Source organism: Malus sylvestris, chromosome 7 (assembly GCF_916048215.2).
Source record: "Malus sylvestris chromosome 7, drMalSylv7.2, whole genome shotgun sequence".
In the NCBI taxonomy this organism is placed as follows: Eukaryota; Viridiplantae; Streptophyta; class Magnoliopsida; order Rosales; family Rosaceae; genus Malus; species Malus sylvestris.
Window position 1 is genome coordinate 24,089,172 of NC_062266.1, and position 19,890 is coordinate 24,109,061.

Genomic DNA, 19,890 nt, shown 5'->3' on the forward strand with positions numbered 1-19,890 from the left:
AAAAAAGCAATAGGCCCAGACGATATACCAATCGAAGTGTGGAAACTTTTGGGAGAGACAGGTATAACATGGCTCACTGACCTTTTCAATAGGATTTTGAAAACGAAGAAGATGCCAAATGAGTGGCGAACGAGCACTTTGGTGCCTATCTACAAGAATAAGGGCGACGTACAAAATTGCATGAACTATAGGGGTATTAAGCTAATGAGTCATACAATGAAGCTCTGGGAGAGAGTCATTGAGCATAGATTGAGGCAAGAGACACGGGTTTCGGACAACCAATTCGGGTTCATGCCAGGGCGCTCAACCATGGAGGCAATCTATCTCTTACGAAGATTGATGGAAAGATATAGAGATGGGAAAAATGATTTACACATGGTCTTTATAGATTTGGAAAAAGCGTATGATAGGGTCCCAAGAGACATTCTTTGGAGGATTTTAGAGAAGAAAGGAGTACGAGTAGCATATATCCAAGCTATAAAGGATATGTATGAAGGAGCAAAGACTGCCGTAAGAACTCATGAAGGACAAACCGAAAGCTTTCCCATAACTGTAGGATTACATCAAGGCTCATCCTTAAGTCCTTACCTTTTTGCGTTGGTAATGGATGAGTTAACAAGACATATTCAAGATGATATTCCTTGGTGTATGCTTTTCGCAGACGATATAGTGTTGATAGATGAAACTCAGGAAGGGGTAAATGCAAAGCTTAACCTTTGGAGAGAAGTGTTGGAATCTAAAGGTCTTCGCCTAAGCCGATCAAAGACAGAATATATGGAGTGCAAGTTCAGTGCAAATGGAGGCCAAAACGAGTTAGGGGTGAGGATCGGAGATCAAGAAATACCAAAGAGCGACCGTTTTCGTTACCTAGGATCTATCTTGCAAAAGAACGGAGAATTAGATGGAGATCTCAACCATAGAATACAAGCTGGATGGATGAAGTGGAAGAGTGCATCCGGCGTGTTATGTGACCGCCGTATGCCACTGAAGCTCAAGGGAAAATTTTATAGGACGGCAATAAGGCCGGCGATGCTGTATGGCACAGAATGTTGGGCGGTGAAACATCAACACGTACACAAAATGGGTGTAGCGGAGATGAGGATGCTTCGTTGGATGTGTGGGCACACAAGAAAGGATAAGATTAGGAATGAGGATATCCGGGGTAAAGTAGGAGTAGCCGAAATTGAAGGAAAGATGAGAGAAAATCGGTTACGGTGGTTTGGACATGTGCAAAGAAGGCCTACTGACGCTCCGATTAGAAGATGCGACGATGGGACAGAGGTTCAGGGCCGAAGGGGTAGAGGAAGACCTAGGAAAACTTTGGAAGAGACTCTAAGAAAAGACTTAGAGTACTTGGATCTAACGAAGGACATGACACAGGATCGAGCACAATGGCGTTCTAAGATTCATATAGCCGATCCCACTCAGTGACTTGGATTTTCCAAGTCTCCAACCGAGAAGTTTTCCTCACTCGGAAAATTAAGGGAACACTACCCCAACCTACATGCTCCACTCAGAAAGCTTCAACATACAAGCTTCAACAAAAGAAAATTCAAAGAACTTAGCGAAGAAGGCTTTGGTGTATTTAACACAATACGTTGAAATGAAGGAAAGCTTATTTATTGATATCCCCGATAAGCTACAACTATGTACATATACATGAGTCAAAATAAACACACAAGAGGGAGCTTTCACAAAGGTTGCTTAGGAGAAGTCTCAGCAGTCGGTAGAGCCCCAGAAAGAGAAGGCACCGGAGGGGGATCATTTGGAGCCTCAGTACTGGACAGAACCCTAGAAGGAGGAGGCATCAGAGGTTGATCATTTGGAGCTTCATTACGCGGTACAGCCCCAGAAGACGAAGGCAATAAATGCCTTTGGAACAAACCTACAAATCTCTGATGATCAAGTAAAACCTGACCATCAGTTTCCTTCATCTGGTCAAGCTTCCTCTTCATGTTTGTAGCATAGTCATGTGCGAGCCGGTGCAACTGTTTATTCTCATGCTTGAGCCCTCTAATCTCCTGTTTGAGACTCATCACTTCAGCCGCCAATGATTCAACTTGGCGGGTTCGAGCAAATAGGCGTTGGGCCATATTAGACACAGAACCTGCACACTGAACACTGAGAGCCAGCGAATCCTTAACAGCTAACTCATCAGACCGTTTGGAAAGTAGTCTGTTATCTTTGGGAGTGAGAAGGTTCCTGGCCACCACCGCAGCGGTCATATCATTCTTCATCACGGAATCCCCAACGGTAAGAGGACCAGTAGGGGAGACGAAGGATGGGCGCCATATGTTGTCTGGAGAAGGCGGGGCTGCCTCTTCAACAAGGTTCAAGTCAAAACGACGGTCGGAGGGGCCAGACATTTTCAAAGGTGTTGAAGAGAGAAGAGGTCGGACAAATCAAGATCTTAGAAGTGCAAGAATGAAGCTTCTACTGGTGGAGATTCAAGTGTGCTTTGGAACTTAATGCCAGCCCTTATAAAAATCTGCACTCGACGGAGCTTCAGAAATCGAAGAGGCGCCTGCTCAGAAATCGAAGAGGCGTTTGCTTTCTCAAAAGCTGGGCTGCTTAGAGATCACGAGGGTTGATCTCAGAAATCTAAAAGGCGTTTGCTTTCTCAAAAGTTGGGCTGCTCAAAGACCACGAAGGCTGGTCTCAGAAATTGAAGAGGCGCTCGCTTTCTCAAAAGCTGGGCTCCCCAGAGACCACGAGGGCCGATCTCAGAAATCGAAGAGGCACCTACTTTTCCAGCCTTGTCAGCACCTGTCACACGCACACTCAGCTTTGCGGAAATTATGGGCATTCTGTCGAAGACTTCTGGGGAAGTAGAAAACACATGAATCTTACTGTTCAATCACCCACTTCCCACACGCAACAATAGCTCATGGGTACCACAGAAAACTTTGCCAAAGTTCTCTGCCAAAGTTGAGCACGTGAAGCTTGCAGCTCCCACTACATCGCTCTGACCAAGAAGGGTAAAAGAATAGCAAAGAAACAGCACTAACAAAGTTTAGACCCATAAATTTTGAAGGTCTAGCTACCATATTATTACCCACAAGGGTAAAGGAACAGTACCACTGCTGGATAATTGGACAGTTCCTGTGTGTCAACCTCTGTGCTTCGTGGCAAGGTAGACTAGCAAACATGCCCAACCTTTACTCACATTCGAGAAAACACTCCCAATAAGATTGCTTGCTCCAAAATCGAAGAGGCACCGTCCTCCGAATCTCGAGAGCCAGAATCCCAACATGACTACTTTCTTAAAAATCGAAGAGAGGGTAAAGGAACAGTACCATTGCTGGATAATTGGAAAGTCCCTGTGTGTCAACCTCTGTGCTTCGTGGCAAGGTAGACTAGCAAACATGCCCAACCTTTACTCACATTCGAGAAAACACTCCCAACAAGATTGCTTGCTCCAAAATCGAAGAGGCACCGCCCTCCGAATCTCGAGAGCCAGACTCCCAACATGATTACTTTCTAAAAAATTGAAGAGACACTGCTCCCCGAATCTTCGAGAGCCAGACCCCCAGCGTGACTGCTTTCTCAAAAATCGATGAGGCATCGTTCTTCGAATCAATCGAAGAGGCGCTCGCTTTCTCAAAAGCTGGGCTGCTCAGAGACCACGAGGGCCGATCTCAGAAATCGAAGAGGCACCTACTTTTCTAGCCTTGTCAGCACCTGTCACACGCACACTCAGCTTTGCAGAAATTATGGGCATTCTGTCGAAGACTTCTGGTGAAGTAGAAAGCACATGAATCTTACTGTTCAATCACCCACTTCCCACACACAACAATAGCCCATGGGTACCACAGATAACTTTGCCAAAGTTCTCTGCCAAAGTTGAGCACGTGAAGCTTGCAGCTCCCACTACATCGCTCTGACCAAGAAAGGTAAAAGAATAGCAAAGAAACAACACTAACAAAGTTTAGACACATAAATTTTGAAGGTCTAGCTACCATATTATTACCCACAAGGGTAAAGGAACAGTACCACTGCTGGATAATTGGAAACTCCCTGTGTGTCAACCTCTGTGCTTCGTGGCAAGGTAGACTAGCAAACATGCCCAACCTTTACTCACATTCGAGAAAACACTCCCAACAAGATTGCTTGCTCCAAAATCGAAGAGGCACCGTCCTCCGAATCTCGAGAGCCAGACTCCCAACATGACTACTTTCTCAAAATCGAAGAGAGGGTAAAGGAACAGTACCATTGCTGGATAATTGGAAAGTCCCTGTGTATCAACCTTTGTGCTTCGTGGCAAGGTAGACTAGCAAACATGCCCAACCTTTACTCACATTCGAGACAACACTCCCAACAAGATTGCTTGCTCCAAAATCGAAGAGGCACCGCCCTCCGAATCTCGAGAGCCAGACTCCCAACATGATTACTTCCTCAAAAATCGAAGAGACACTGCTCTCCGAATCTCGAGAGCCAGACCCCCAGCATGATTGCTTTCTCAAAAATCGAAGAGGCATCGTTCTCCGAATCTCGAGAGCCAGATACCACAGACCACTTTTTCAAAGTGCTCTGACAGAGTTAAAACATGTGAAACTGACAGCTCCCACTACCGTGCTATGACCAAGCAGGGTAAAGGAATAGCATTACTACTTGTTAGGGAGACTCCTATATATGTCAACCTCCATCCCCAACGGACAGGCAGACCTGCAAAAATGCTCAACCCTTCATCATATATGAGAGGGCACTCCCAACGAAGCCTTTCGAAATATTCAGCTTTCTTTCCCCCCGATAATACCTCTGCAAACAAGCTATACTAGAGCAAGAATATCTCATATCATCAGGGTTAAAAGCAAGAGTATCCCATATCATGCTTTTTCCCTGTCTTTTCCTTTGGCCTTGTTTTTACCTGCAAGACAAGGAGAAAGAGAGCAATCAGTCAGCACTTGGAATCAAGCTTCCAGCCAAGAACTGACTGCCTGGAACCCCTTACCTGATTACTTACCTGGCATTGCTCTCGAGTACTCATCTTCAACATCTTATGTTTCCAGGGAAGATTCTGCATCTGCTTGAGGAACAGATAGGGCAAGTGCGAAGGATACAAGGAAGCATGTGGAGACAAGCGTAACAGCACACGTGCCGATACATCCATTACTCTGTCAAAAGCAAAAGTATCCCATATCAGCAGGGTGGAACGTACTCTAGATTTGATGGACTTGTTTTGACCCTCAAATTCTTCAGTCGGCCTTATACTCTGGAGGAAACCAGAAAACCCTCCAGCTCAGTTCAAGAATAAGCCTGTGGAAAGTTACTTCTTCAAAAGCAAAAGTATCTCATATCATCTCTTCTCATTTTTCTTCTCTTTATCCTTCATGCTGCTGCAAGATGGGGAGAAGGTGAACAATCAGTCGAAGCTCTGATTGCTTACCTTGTCTGTCACCTCTTTCAGCAGACCCCCTAGCTCGGCGACTTGGGGGACTCCTACTACATGGTTTGTATCGCGCTTGACCAAGCCTGAAACTACAAGTAAGCTTCAAGTGAAATTGATACATTACCTTGTGCATCTCCACCAGTTAAAGATACCACCCCTGGATGGAGGAAGAGTACTTCCAGAGAAAATGCCACATCTACCTATGAGACAGATAAGGCAAGTCAAGACGACTCCACACTCCGATACTTAGAAGTTTCGTGATTACGAGATCATTCTCCCACAATATTTCTTAATGTCATTTGTACTAAATCATTCACTTGTACTCACTAAAGGAGAGCTTGAACCTATGTACTTGTGTAAACCCTTCACAATTAATGAGAACTCTTCTATTCCGTGGACGTAGCCAATATGGGTGAACCACGTACATCTTGTGTTTGCTTTCCTATCTCTATCCATTTATATACTTATCCACACTAATGACCGGAGCAATCTAGCGAAGATCACAAAAAGCGACCGTTTTCGCTACCTAGGATCTATCTTGCAAGAGAACGGAGAATTAGATGGAGATCTCAACCATAGAATACGAGCTGGATGGATGAAGTGTTAGAATGCATCCGGCGTGTTGTGTGACCGTCGTAGGCCACTGAAGCTCAAGGGAAAATTTTATAGGACGGCAATAAGGCCAGCGATGTTGTATGGCACAGAATGTTGGGCGGTGAAGCATCAACACGTACACAAAATGGGTGTAGCGGAGATGAGGATGCTTCGTGGGATGTGTGGGCACACGAGAAAGGATAAGATTGGGAATGAGGATATCCGAGGTAAAGTAGGAGTAGCCGAAATTGTAGGAAAGATGAGAGAAAATCGGCTCCGGTGATTTGGACATGTGCAAAGAAGGCCGAATGACGCTCCGGTTCGAAGATGTGACTACGAGACAGAGGTTCAGGGCCGAAGGGGTAGAGGAAGACCTAGGAAAACTTTGGAAGAGACTCTAAGAAAAGACTTAGAGTACTTGGATCTAACGGAGGACATGACACAAAACCGAGCGCAATGGCGTTCTAGGATTCATATAGCCGACCCCACTTAGTGGGAAAAGGCTTTGTTGTTGTTGTTGTTGTTGTTGTTGTTGTTGTTGTCGAAGGATAGAAATGTATTAAAATTCAAATACGAATGGAAACATTTGCATCTTCAACTAGAATATTAAACAAAAATTGAGGTCCTAATTTATCCCAACCATAACTCCCACCAATCGGTAGGTTTATCGAGGAGAAAAACTTGAGTAGGAGGATGGATCACGTTGTCTGCGGGTCACTTCTCACAAAAGGTATAAATTTATCAACTAGATCGTCTACAAGGCATTTTTCGCACAAGGAATAGGACCCATTGTGGTTTAGTTCATGCGACTCCACGATAGTCTTGCTCAATGTGATATTTATTATAGTCAGGCTGCTCTACCAAAGTTTCTTCCTTGATGGAGATGATGTCGGAAAGAAAAGAAAAAGAGAAAATTATGGAGAGAATCGTTGGATAGGATATGGTTGGTCGAGACGGCATTTTCGGATGGCAAGTCAAATTCAGGGGCTTATTCTTTTTGTTTTTTTTTTTGCATCATCAACCGACTATTTTGGAATTTTGAGTGCTTCTCCGAGTGATAATAATGTAGTTTAACATGGCATGTTTCTTCCTTGGAATCTATCTTATCTTGAGAGCGCCCGCCCCCCCCCCCCCCCCCTTTCCCCCTTTTCTCCTCTTCTGTTCTTGTAAGCTAAAATCTAAAAGTGCTTCTATGAGTGCTTTTTTCACGTTCGTGCACGGTGCTTATTCTATGAATTGTGGCCTGGTAAAACAAAATCTAAAAGTGCTTCTTTGAGTGCCTTTTTTAACATTCGTGCAAGGTGCTTACTATACTGTTGTGAACTGTGTGCTAGTAAAAGTAAAAAAAGGAAACAGAAACAGAAGAAAAAAGTTTTACATAGCAAGGTTTATTTGAAAGCCGGAAATGGTGTGGTGCTCCTACCTCTAATCGCAGAGCATTTTTCAAACACATTCCACGGCAAAGATTCTGAGTCTTGCCTTCTCTGTTCACTGCCCTCGACAACGAATGAAGAAAAAACAAGGCCGAAGTGGTGAGTTTCGTACCGCATGCATTCCCAGAAAGCTACTGCAATAATCGTTAAGGAATTTGAACAAAAATACATTTATAAGCTTGTCGAAGAACACGAAATCACCGAGTAATTTGACCCAGAGAATGAACACAGCCTAAAGTAGGATATGTATAATTAAAAGAAAGTATGCACATAGCTTTTCCCTTTTGCAAGCATTCACAATCTGCCATCAGTCATTTCACCTTGTTACAATATCTATATTTTCCTCCGTTACGGATTATCTGTAGGCTTGGAAGGACTTCGCCATTGCAACGAGTTTGAAAACAAAAAACCATCTAAGCAGAAAATTTGAATTATTTATGTCCTATATTTAGTTAATTAACCATGACCATATCCTCACCGCCTGCATTTGCCGCCACTGCTTCTATTCTCTTCCAAGTCAATTCCCGCTGCTCTTCCAATTCTCTAGTCCTGTTTTCTTTCTCTAAGTATTGCTGTTGGCACTCTGCAAACAATTCTGTGTCCATTTCCTGGAACATCCTTCGGACATTTCCTGTCAATCCATGGATTGCTTGGTTCCAGTGACCTTGCGTATTCTTGTCTAACGCTTCAAAGACTAACGGTAATATCACATTACGGTTCTGAGAAATTAAAGTTACAATGTGCTCACTGTTCCACAAGTACAGAGCTCGTTCAGCAACCTGCCACACATGTTTACGTTAGAAACACTTTTCAAACAGAACCAGAAACACTTCTCAGTTAAGCTTTCTACTTCATTGCCAAGAAGATATTTTGTTGTGTGATGACAAGTAAGATGCATGTGCCAATAGATTGCGATCCAAAATTAGTAGTAATACAACAATGCGATAACTTTATCGATTAAAGAGGAGAGAAAATGTGAAACTATAGACACTGCCTAGCTGTTATGAAAACTCTGGACCAAGCAAAGGTATTTGTTGGCTAAACTGTCCTTAACCCTCTTTGGGGACAACAGATTTTGATTAAAAAAAAGCACTCTAATTTATAATTGGAGCGTTATACTCAAATTTCAAACCCATTATTCTCCAATCATCTATAAATAAACCCTTCACAATCCAAACTTTAGAAGGAAAAAAACACCCATTTGATTAAAAGAAGGGCCCAATCATAATAAGTAGTATATACAAAGGCTAGAAAATTACAAGCATGCCATCAAATTTAAAACCAAGCCCAATGCCCCACTTTTACAAAGAATAAAAACCTAAGCAAAACACTTTTGGAATGGCCCAATCATGATAAGTAGTTCATGTACGTTGCAGAGGTGGATGATTATCAGCCTAACACTGCCAGCATGCTACACACAGCTATGTATAGACACCCAAAACCTGCTGTCCAAAAGACTGGCACATGTGCAACATAAGACATTAAAACACTATTGGGAGATCACCAACTTGGAATGACATACACATCGAAGGAATCATTCTCATTCGGTTTAGGTTCAATCAGTCTCGGGTGACAATGGAAGAGGGCAAAGGAAACCGTCAAAGTAACAGTAATCAGCATACAATAAACAGGTAATTCTCCATCAACTCATTAACTTATTTCATAGTATCCGATGTAATTAACTAATGACACATTTTGATCACATTTATCTCAACAATGTTAGAAAGATTACTGATGAAAATGATAACATTCCAAAACCAAAATGCCCTCTAAAGATAAAGATGCTTTTGAAACGCAAAAAACAATTAAATGATATCTACCATGCTATTTGGGTAAAAGGAAACAGTGTCTTTTGCATTCACCTGGAAATGAGGGCTATTAAGACAGCGTCCAATCTGTCTAAAAAGCGGAACCATACATCTTTGAAACTCGTCAGCCTGCGTAGCCTGCAAAACATCTTCCAACTCTGCGAGAAACAGAACCTCCTTTTGACAATTGGTGACCGGCCAATACTTCAATAACCCCTTGATCACCGGTTCGGCCAACTTAGAATCCTTGTCTACAAACTGTATGATACAATAGGCCAACTGGTAATGATACGCAGATACGGACTTGGGTTTGTGCAGGGGAATAAGTGCCCTAATTAGGAACAGCTTATGCTCCTCTTTCATCGGCAACGCAAAGCCGTTTATTATACTCCCTAGAATCTCCAACAACTCACCAATCCCACAATGCTTCTGTGTCTCGAATATAAACCTATAAAACACATTGTTCATGGCCTTCCTAATAAAGGGTCTATGAACCATGAACTTCCCATAAATCCTATGCAAAAGGGTTTTCAAATACTCGCGTTCCCGGGGATCCTCCGAATCGAACAACTCCATTAACCTCAGCACAAATACATGATCAATGTAACGCTTGGCAACTTTAGCATCGGTTTCAGGGGAGGCAATGTACCTTAACAAGAGTTCATAGACAATTTGGAGGTGGGGCCAGGAGGGTTCCTGATAAGGTTCATCCTCGTCCGGTTCGACCAGGTCCGATGACGGCGGCAGGCACCGGAAGATGTTGATTGACACCATGCGGATGAGCTCCTCTTGCATTGGACCGGTGAGCTTGCAGGAACCGGAGTCGATGAAGTCGACGAGCTCCATTAGGGTTTGGCGCTTGAGCTCCTTTTCCCCAACAGATTTGAGGGAGCTGGAGAAGTCGCAGTAGAAAGAGCAAAGCTGGAGCTTTTTGAGAAGGAGGGCCGGGCGGTCCGAAACGGCGGCGTCTCGGAAGAGAGGGAGAGTTTCCATGGGTGGAGAGAGAGCGGCGAGTTGTGACTCGGGGTAGAACTCGGAATCGGTGGAATCAGGTTTTGGGGATTTGCGGTGGCCGCGTTTTATAATTCTGGTGAGCATTTTATTTTATTTTTTTTGTAGGGAATTTTGGGAAGGGATAAGGAGGACCTAGGAGACTGGAATGGAGAGGAAAGTTAGGGTTTTGGGGAGGGGATAAGGAGGGATTTGGGGGGAGAGGGATTGGGGATTGGAAATCATTTGGGTGTTTGGGAGGTGGGAAAATTTGCAGAGAAAGTGTGGGAAAGTTTGGAGAGTGGAGTGTTTGATTGAGGAAGTAGTTTATGGTCACTCTTGTTCGAACTGGGGGAGTAAAGCTACACCATAAATGGAAAGTTATTGACTTTCTGTTAAAATATCTCGTTTTATTTGGAAATTTTACTAAAATATCAACTATTTTAGTGTTTTTTCTTCTTTCTCCCTTGGACGTGTACAAAATTTGGCGTGTGTTTTTAAATAACTAAAATCGCTTTTAAAAAAAAACATTATTAAGTTCCAAAAACATTTGAAATATTTTTTCAAAATTAACTTATATTTTTACCAATATTTAGTTTCAAAAAGATTTTCTCTAAAAATATTTTCAGTTGTTTAAACGTACTTCCCAAACAAGCACTTACTATGTGTTTCTTTAAAATTTCCAAGTCTTTTACTAAGAGATTCTAACACGTCACATCACCATATATATAGCCACATAATAAGAATAGAGAGATTTTGCCTTATTACCGAGTGTGTAAATCATCCGAAAACATGTTTGTACAACCACCCCGAAGCGTGGGATGATGGAGAACTGCAAGAGGTGACAGTTGGAGTGCGAAAATCATTTTCCTGGAAAATAAGGTAAAGCAAAACATTTGGAAGCATATTTGTCAAACAGATTAAGAGACTTTTCATAAAGGAGCAGAGATCCAACATTTTTTCTGCCAAAAATACCAAATCCTCATTTGTAACTTGAAAATAGGAAGGAAAAAGAAGGTGAAAAATTACTACATCAAAAGGCATCATCATCATCATGGATCCATGTTTCGACAGATGGGAAGCAACAAAGATGGCCCACAAAACCAACATACAGGATTACTGAAAAGAGTTCGGTTTGATTCATAGTAAAACCCGATTAAATTAAGCAAAAGCTAACAGACCAGCAGCAGCAGAAGGCAATAAGGGTACGATTGCTGGTTTAACCACTGTTGGGGCACTCCCTTGCGAAATGGCCGGACTGTCCGCACTTGTAGCAGCCACCGGAAGCACCACCGCCTCCACCACCGCTACGGCCACCACCACCATAGCCTCCACCGCCCTGGGAGCAATCCCTCGCCATGTGCCCAGACTCACCACATTTGTAGCAAGCACCACTGCTACCACCTCCACCGCCCTGGGGGCACTCCCTCGCCATGTGCCCTGACTCACCACACTTGAAGCAAGCACCACTGCCGCCACCTCCACCGCTACGGCTGCCACCACCATAGCTTCCACCGCCCTGGGAGCAGTCCCTCGCCATGTGCCCCGACTCACCACACTTGTAGCAAGCACCACCACCTCCACCACCGCTGCGGTTGCCACCACCATAGCCCCCACCGCCTTGGGAGCAGTCCCTTGCCATGTGCCCGGACTCACCGCACTTGAAGCAAGCACCACCTCCACCACCTCCACCGCCCTGGGGGCACTCCCTCGACATGTGCCCTGCCTCACCACATTTGAAGCAAGCACCACCTTTACCGCCTCCACCACCCTGGGGGCACTCCCTTGACATGTGCCCGGACTCACCACACTTGAAGCAAGCACCACCTTTACTGCCTCCACCACCCTGGGGGCACTCCCTCGACATGTGCCCGGACTCACCACACTTGAAGCAAGCACCACCTTTACCGCCTCCACCGCCCTGGGGGCACTCCCTCGACATGTGCCCAGACTCACCACACTTGAAGCAAGCACCACCTTTACCACCTCCACCGCCCTGGGGACACTCCCTCGACATGTGCCCGGACTCACCACATTTGAAGCAAGCACCACTGCCCCCGCCTCCACCTCTTCCCCCAAAACCCCCTCTACGCCCACCATCTCCAAAACCCCGTCCACCTCTCCCACCACTTGAATCCTCAGGTTGGTCTCCATTCCCACCATCTGTTGAATTCCAACTGCTTTTACTGCCCCAACTAGATTTCTGATCTGCATCACCAGATCCTGAGTTCCAACTACTTTTTTTGCCCCAAGTTGAATCATGGTTCCCACCGGTGTCATCAGATCCAGATTTCCAATCACTTTTCTTCCCCCAACTAGAATCTTGATTGCCACTATTCTCACTAGATTGAGAATTCCAAGTACTCTTCTTCCCCCAACTAGAATCAAGATTTCCACCAGTGTCACCAGATCCAGAGTTCAAATTGATTGTCTTGCCCCAAGTAGAATTTTGGTTCCCACCTGAGGAAGTAGATCCGATGTTCCCATCGCTTTTCTTACCCCAACTAGATTCTTGATTGCCACCAGTCTCACTAGATCCTGAGTTCCAAGTGCCTTTTTGGCCCCATTTAGAAACCTGATCTCCCCCTCCACCACTTTGTTCTTCATTGGTGACAGATCCTTTGCCCCACTTGCCTCCGTTGTTCCCCACTCCGCCAGCGGTTACATCAGCTTGTTTACCCCATGAAGAGCCTCCAGTTTGTTTACCCCATGAATCTCCAGCTGGCTTACCCCAAGAAGAACTGCCATCTTGTTTACTCTCGGTTGAACCGCCACCTGCCTTACCCCAGCTTCCAGTCTGAACATTTTCAGCTGGTACTGAACTTTTCCACCCTGCATCGCCAGCACTTGATTCATCTTTACTGCTCCAGTTCCCTGTGGCTTTATTCTGAGGCTTACCCCAAGCAGGCCCATCACTACTGACTGCATTTCCTTTGTCCCAAGATTTCTGTTGACCCCACCCAGGACTTGAAATATCCCCAGATGGTGCATCAGAATTCTTTCCCCATGATCCTGCTTCAACAACATTTTTACCCTTGCCCCATGAATCCAGTTTACTCGTCCCAGCAGGTTCAGCCTTCTGCCCCCAAGAGCCACTTCTTCCCGAGCCAGCACCCTGATCATTGTTATGTGGGGCACTGCTGTCACCCCCAGTTTTAGAACTTGATTTCCCCCATGAGTCGCTTTTTCCCCAGCCAGTGCCTTGATCATTATTATCTGCTGGTGCGCTGCTGTCAGCCCCAGTTTTAGCACTTGATTTTCCCCAAGTGTCTCTTTTTCCCCAGCCAGCACCTTGATCATTGTTATCTGGTGCACTACTGTCACCTTCAGTTTTGGCACTTGATTTTCCCCAAGCATCACTTTTTCCCCAGCCAGCACCTTGATTGTTGTTATCTGCAGGTGCTCCTGCTGCTGCACCCCAGGACGAAGCTGTACTTGGAGCTGCTTTGCTCCCCCAAGAAGTATCATCATCTACAGGTTATGAAAAGAAAATAAATGAAGCAGCTTGGCCGAAAAAAAGCTCTGATTATCAAAGACATTGATATCATTAAACTTCAGAACCGAACATACCTTTTTTCACATCATTAATAGGATTTGCACTAGCCCAAGAATTACTGCAAGAAAGTGGCCATCAGCCTCAGATCATACACAAAGAAACATGGTAAAAAAACATATCAAATAAACAAACAGAAACTGCGTTTTGTACAATATAAGACGAATTTTGTTGGGTTACCTATCACCAGATGCCCCTCCAGCATTCCACCCACCACCCCCGGCTGATGCCCCTCCAGCATTCCACCCATCACCCCCAGCAGATACCCCAGCTCCATTTGTCCAGTCTTCAAAATATAACAAGCACCATAGGTCACATTTTTATTTTTTAAGGGTCAAAAACAAAATATCTGAATACAACAGTGCTCTTTCCAGATATGTGGCATGTTTTGTTGACTACATTGATAACCAACTGAATGCGGTCACGATTAATAACTTTAACTGTACACCATGTCAAATTGTCCGGAATAGAGAAACATTGCCCCATGTATAGCTTAAGATAAAACTAAAGAATGGAATGGAAGTAGAAATTGCTTCCAGAAGATTCATACCATTGGACCCTCCTTCCGTTCCGAGCAAATCAAATGGTTTTAAACTGGACTCCGGATCCTCACTTTACAGATAAAGAGGACATTAGCAGACTTATTGAAAAGACAATTAAGTAATGAAAAGCTTGGCATAAATAATTAATTGACTAAAAATAATTACCTAATCAGCACACTAGAACTCTTTCCACGAACTTCAGAAATATGCTCTTTTGTAACTGCATAACGATGAAACAACAAAATTATGACAGATATAGAATTGCATTCAATGATCAACCAGCCAAACTCCACACAGTAATCAAAATGATATTGACCAACCTGTGAGAACCTTTTGCTGAGAATCAAGCTTAACAGTAATATCAGCACGACGTATAGCCAAGATTCGACAGAGGTATCCCTTCAACGGACCCACACGGATTCTTACAGTTTGACCAATTGAGAACATTCCATCTTTATCACCCTGATTGACTGCATTAAATAATTAATCAGGAGGCAGAAAACTTGATATTAACATTTGAAAACTTAAATCACAGCATCAGCACTGATACATACAGTTACTATCCCTTTCTTGCCATGGCTTTTTTGGCGATAGCGGGGATTTAGGAGACGACATGAAATCTCCAAAACCCAGAGCACCTGAGTCCCCATCCTGAATGAGAAAGAAATATCATTACCAACACCTTCATGCTAATATGAAATATACCGTACAAGAATACTCAAGGAACAAGAAAAAAAAGGCTTCCTACCATTTCTTTGCTAGAATCAATGTAAAGCTTAACTTTCTCACACATTTGGGATTTTGAGCAAAAATAACCACCATTTTCTGACTGGTTCTCATCATACAAGAATATGGTGCCTCTATATATTTGCTTAACAATACCCTGCCTACCCTGCAAAATTGGGACAAACTAGTGTAAATACTCCAGACTATGGAGGCATATGTACAGTGTACCTCACTAAACTCTTTTTCAAGTACTAAGATAATGATCTCAGGTTGTGTCAAACCTCCAACAGTCCTTCCGACACTTTGACAGTATCACTAACGCATATGGCCTTCATGTGCCGATCTAAAGCCGTAAATTTCATATCAGAAAGAACATTCTTTAACTCACGTTTCTGAACCATCAGCACAATAGGTCCTTCCACTCCCTCTTTCAGAATCTAGGACACACATTATAGTGTTAGTACGGATTTTAAATCATCTGAGGAAACAAACTAGATTTTGTACCTTGTAACTATCATCTTTCTCCATGCCTATTACAAGACCAAAATCTTTCCGGCTGCAAAAGAAATCATGACCAGTAAAAATCATTTTGATGTACATAAGCAGTTCATGGCAGCTCACTAAGGTCACATAAGTTCGTACAGGACTCACCCAAAACAAACAAGATCATACAGTTCAAAACCACTCCCACCAGAACCTGAAGAACCCCCGCCTTTCCCCATAGACGTTGATGAGTCCTCTCCCTTCCCCATAGAACCTGATGAACCTTCTCCTTTCCCCTTGGACCCAGATGAACCCTCTCCTTTCCCCATAGACTGCGATGAGCCCTCTCCTTTCCCCATAGGTCCTGATGAACCCTCTCCTTTCCCCATAGACCCTGATGAGCCCTCTCCTTTCCCCATAGACCCTGATGAACCCTCTCCTTTCCCCATAGAACCTGATGAACCCTCTCCTTTACCACCACCTTCTTCAATTTTGATGGTCCGCCTTTTCTTTTCTGTTGTACCATAAAGTTCAGTAAGCCAGTCCTCATCCTCATTTTTGGTGTTCTCAGAAGGTTTGAATTTCAGTAGTTCCTCTTCTGATGGCATAACACCCCAGAAGCTTAATGAATCTATTGATACTTTTTTGTACAAATATCCATCCTTGAACATCAGACCATCAAGAAACTCAAACTTCATGCCACTTTCACGATCAGTCCTGTACTGAATGAGAGGGCGGAACTCCCTACACGCAAAATAAATAAATAAATAATTATTAGATCAGAAACTAGCATGAAATAACGAACTACCATCCAATGATCTGTGTCATACTCGAGTTCGTTTGAGCTGATCAATCTCGGGGCAGGAGCAGGCCTTTTCTTTCTAGTACCTCCTCCACCCTATAGAGTGAAAGGAATCAACATATACAGAATCTTAAATCATATTCAGATTCAAAATAAAATCTGGATAGCAAAGTTACAGATACACAAAGACATCACATATCCAAAACCAATTAAACAAGCATTAGAGGAAAGATAATGATGACAATGAAACCGTAACCAACAAACAGAAAGAGGAAAGCATGTGATAAAGAAACACAAACAACAAACAGATACAGGAAAGATATTTATTACAAATTTTGCAGCCATTGCTTGAAGATCAATTCTGGGGATCAGCTTTAAGGTCGCTCTTTTTCGTAAATCGTTCACAAACACAACCTACAGAAACAAAATCCAGATAGCGGAAATGAGTGTCAACCGTTAAAGCAACCCAACCAACCCAACTTGGGATAAATTATACCTGTGCCAAATCACCCTTGTAGTTCCCATTCTTCACACGGGCCCACATGCCAGCAGTAATTCCATTGGATTTAGTCCGAGGAGACAGCAAATGAGAAACTTCGTTATTTGGAACTGGCATTACTCGGGAAGGGTATATACTACAAATTCCTTTACATGCCTAAGAAAATCAATGATAGTTCAGATATTAGTATATTAGGATTAAGAATAGTATTGCCCAAACAAGAAACTTTTCCTGTATTGACTAATAAAAAGATCAACTTTCTACAACATCCAAAGAAACGATCACCTCATTAATATCAGACTGCTTGTCAGCTTCAATGAAAACAAAACCCTTGATGTGCTCAACAGCAAATGCAGAAACAATCTGTAGTTTGGTACCTAGTGATCGGAAGTCAACAAACTTTTGCATCATACAGAAAGCTGAATGCCTCTCACGTCCAACCTACAGCCCAAAACATTTGAATGAGAAATGATTGTGGTTCTTTATAGAAAAAATTAAAAAAACAGAGAGAGAGAGAGAGAGAGAGAGAGAGAGTTGTTTGGAGCTATTTCAGAACTTTTCTACCCAGAAAAAAAATATGTAACAAAACGTTCAATGTCATACCATGCATTTCACTTTCCAGATGACTGGATCCTTAACAGAAGGCAGAACATTTCCATCAATCGACCTTTTGTTCTCAAAATTATCTTCAGCATAGGTTGCATAGCTAGAACCACTCCTGTATCGTTCTTCCATCATTTTTTCAAATTCTTCACCATCCAGATCCTCCTCTTTAGGAACGAATGGAAGGTTATGTGCTTTCCCTGGGTCATTCTGGGCTACAGGTTCTGTTTCAAATTCTTCGTCCATAAAATCTGCAATCAATCATTTCAAAAGAAGGTTCCACTGTAAACACAGATTTCATAGGTGAAATGCAGACTCATTTATCATGGTACTTTTTTTGCACACCTAAGACATATTCCATGACTGCTATAGTCATCACTAACCCTGTACATTTACGCCAAAATTTCACCATCTACCGCAAAAGTGCAGCTTGTTTTGATGGACTTCACAATGTGGGCACAGACTTATTATAACCGTTTTTTTTTATTTTTGGTGAAACGATAGATTTTGTTAGATTAGCTACCAGCGGGGTTGAACCCACGCCATCATGCAAGGCTCAACACCTTTCCACCACTTTGGTAAGGGGCCACTTTCCAAACGATAGATATGTTAGATTAGATGTTAGATTAGGGAGTCAATGGGGTTCAAACCCACGCCGTGATGCAAGGGAAACACTCCTCTCCACCACTGTGGTAGAGGGCCACATGCGTCGCTTAATATAACCATCACCAACCCAAAATGTGTTTAGATATCCCATATAACACAGCATGCAACTGTAATAGTGCATACTAAACAACATCGGCACAACAAGTCCAAATGAACATAAGTTTCATGGTGCGAAATTGGTATCGACCCAGTGAAATCGAAGAAAGTCTCTCAAAACCATTTTACATTATGGTCAACAAACAAGTTCAAGAAATTAAACAACCCCACTATGCACTTCAAAAATAAATTGATCAAAAAACTATATAAAAAATTGAACCTCCACCAAGCAACCACAAAAGCCAGAAATTCAAACATACAAAGGAAAACGCATAAAAATTAATAAAGAAAACCCTGTCAACATGCACAAAGAAAGCTCAAAAAAAAAAAAAAGAACGACCCATTCAAAAACCCTAGAAATCCGAACCTAGACGGAAAATGCGCGATCCAAAACGAAGTCAGAAACAGAATATACCGTCATCGAAATCACTGTCGATTTCGTCGTCGGATTCGGCAGCGGCGTCTTCGAAGAATCTGAGGACGCCGGGGTTGCTCCTCTTCCGGCCACCACCGGACTTGTCGTCGTCGTGCTTGCGCTTCCCGCCGGAGAATCCACCTCCGGCGGCGATCCCCTTTCCCTTCGACGCCATCACAATGTGAGGTTTCAGAGAACGAATGCCTCAATCTCACATGCAGCGAGAGAGAGAGAGAGAGAGAGAGAAGTTACAGTCTTTGGTGCCACTGCCAAATGGTGAATTGGGCCTCAAAGCTCTCAGCTTTTTTATGTGTAGGTGGCAGGTGGGGTAATAGAATGTGCGATTTTACATTTCTGTCCTTTGTTTTTATACTTTTTGATGCTTTGGCGTGGGTATTATCGTCAAATCAGTTTATTCTTGGTGAATTAATGGAAACAAGTGTTGGTGACATGTTGTTGCTACAAATTTGGAATTCTTTTTTTCCAAGGAATTTTTATTTTGAAAATAACAATACTTAGCTATTGAAAATTCACCAGTCACTTTTGCTTTTATTTAATTAGATTTGGACAAGTGTCTAAATAGTTGAAATTGTAAATACAAACTAGATACTATTTAAATTTAATTCGATGAAAACAAGAGTGGCTGTTGAAAATTTAGTAACCTAGTAGTATTCTTTTGAAAAATATGGATAATTTATCAAAAGAATTATTTTATTAATTTCTATGAAAAATCTAGTAATGCCTTATGAATTGTGGATCTCATTCATTTTGCTCTGTATACTTTCAATTTAAGTTTTATAATTTCATCAATCATGTGGAATGTAAATGATCAATTTTCATCTACAAGGTAATTTAATACATACTTGGAACTCATAAAATTGACACATGAAAAAAAAAACTGAAATTTACACATACTTTTTGTGGGTTTTTTTTAATCACAGATGATCTCTGAAATTGACCCACTCCATCAAGATGGTCCACTAAGTTGAAAATCAATCAATGTTGTTCCTGAATAAGGGTGTTGCAAATCAATGTCGTCTTTCTGTTTGAATTCCTTTAAAAATCTGTTAATGTGCTAACGTGATGTGAGACTCTCCACTCTAGTATTATCATGCTATTAATTTTTAATTTGGCCCTTGCATCATTTAAACTAGATCAAGCCCACACATTATGTGTGTAAATATAAAATTTTAAAAAGAAAAATAAAACTACAATAGTGAAAAGAAAGAAGATGGGGAGAAATATGAGACAGAGAAAATGTGGATTTTTTTTTTTCAAATTAGAGATGTTA

At 42.6% G+C, this 19,890-nt stretch overlaps 3 protein-coding genes across 15 annotated transcripts in view; 1 reads left to right on the forward strand and 2 right to left on the reverse strand.

Moving 5' to 3' along the window:
• The window catches only part of LOC126629141 (uncharacterized), a 99,641-nt gene that overhangs the window by 66,613 nt on the left and 13,138 nt on the right, over positions 1-19,890 (forward strand). The gene's annotated exons all lie outside the window — the stretch shown is intronic.
• LOC126629137 (serine/threonine protein phosphatase 2A 57 kDa regulatory subunit B' beta isoform-like) lies at positions 7,639-10,597 on the reverse strand. The gene is made up of 2 exons (XM_050299051.1): positions 9,279-10,597; positions 7,639-8,195 (listed from the first exon to the last, which is right to left on the reverse strand). The coding sequence occupies exons 1-2, from the start codon at positions 10,320-10,322 to the stop codon at positions 7,869-7,871; spliced, it is 1,371 nt and encodes a 456-aa protein (XP_050155008.1). The 5' UTR covers positions 10,323-10,597; the 3' UTR covers positions 7,639-7,868.
• Positions 11,122-18,888, reverse strand: LOC126629127 (protein RNA-directed DNA methylation 3-like). Of its 13 annotated transcripts, XM_050299031.1 has the most exons (19): positions 18,600-18,888; positions 17,423-17,673; positions 17,105-17,260; positions 16,817-16,975; positions 16,651-16,734; positions 16,349-16,416; positions 15,687-16,262; positions 15,540-15,591; positions 15,317-15,472; positions 15,058-15,201; positions 14,864-14,960; positions 14,630-14,779; positions 14,475-14,529; positions 14,318-14,379; positions 13,948-14,053; positions 13,785-13,828; positions 12,201-13,685; positions 12,042-12,125; positions 11,122-11,966 (listed from the first exon to the last, which is right to left on the reverse strand). In XM_050299031.1, exons 1-19 carry the CDS (start codon positions 18,772-18,774, stop codon positions 11,434-11,436), a joined length of 4,437 nt encoding a protein of 1,478 aa, XP_050154988.1. In that variant the 5' UTR covers positions 18,775-18,888; the 3' UTR covers positions 11,122-11,433. The 13 variants fall into 13 exon arrangements, with proteins under 13 accessions (XP_050154988.1, XP_050154981.1, XP_050154993.1 ...); XM_050299024.1 differs by having other exon boundaries at positions 11,122-13,685; positions 15,687-15,942; positions 15,973-16,262; XM_050299036.1 differs by lacking the exon at positions 12,042-12,125 and having other exon boundaries at positions 11,122-11,891; positions 12,267-13,685.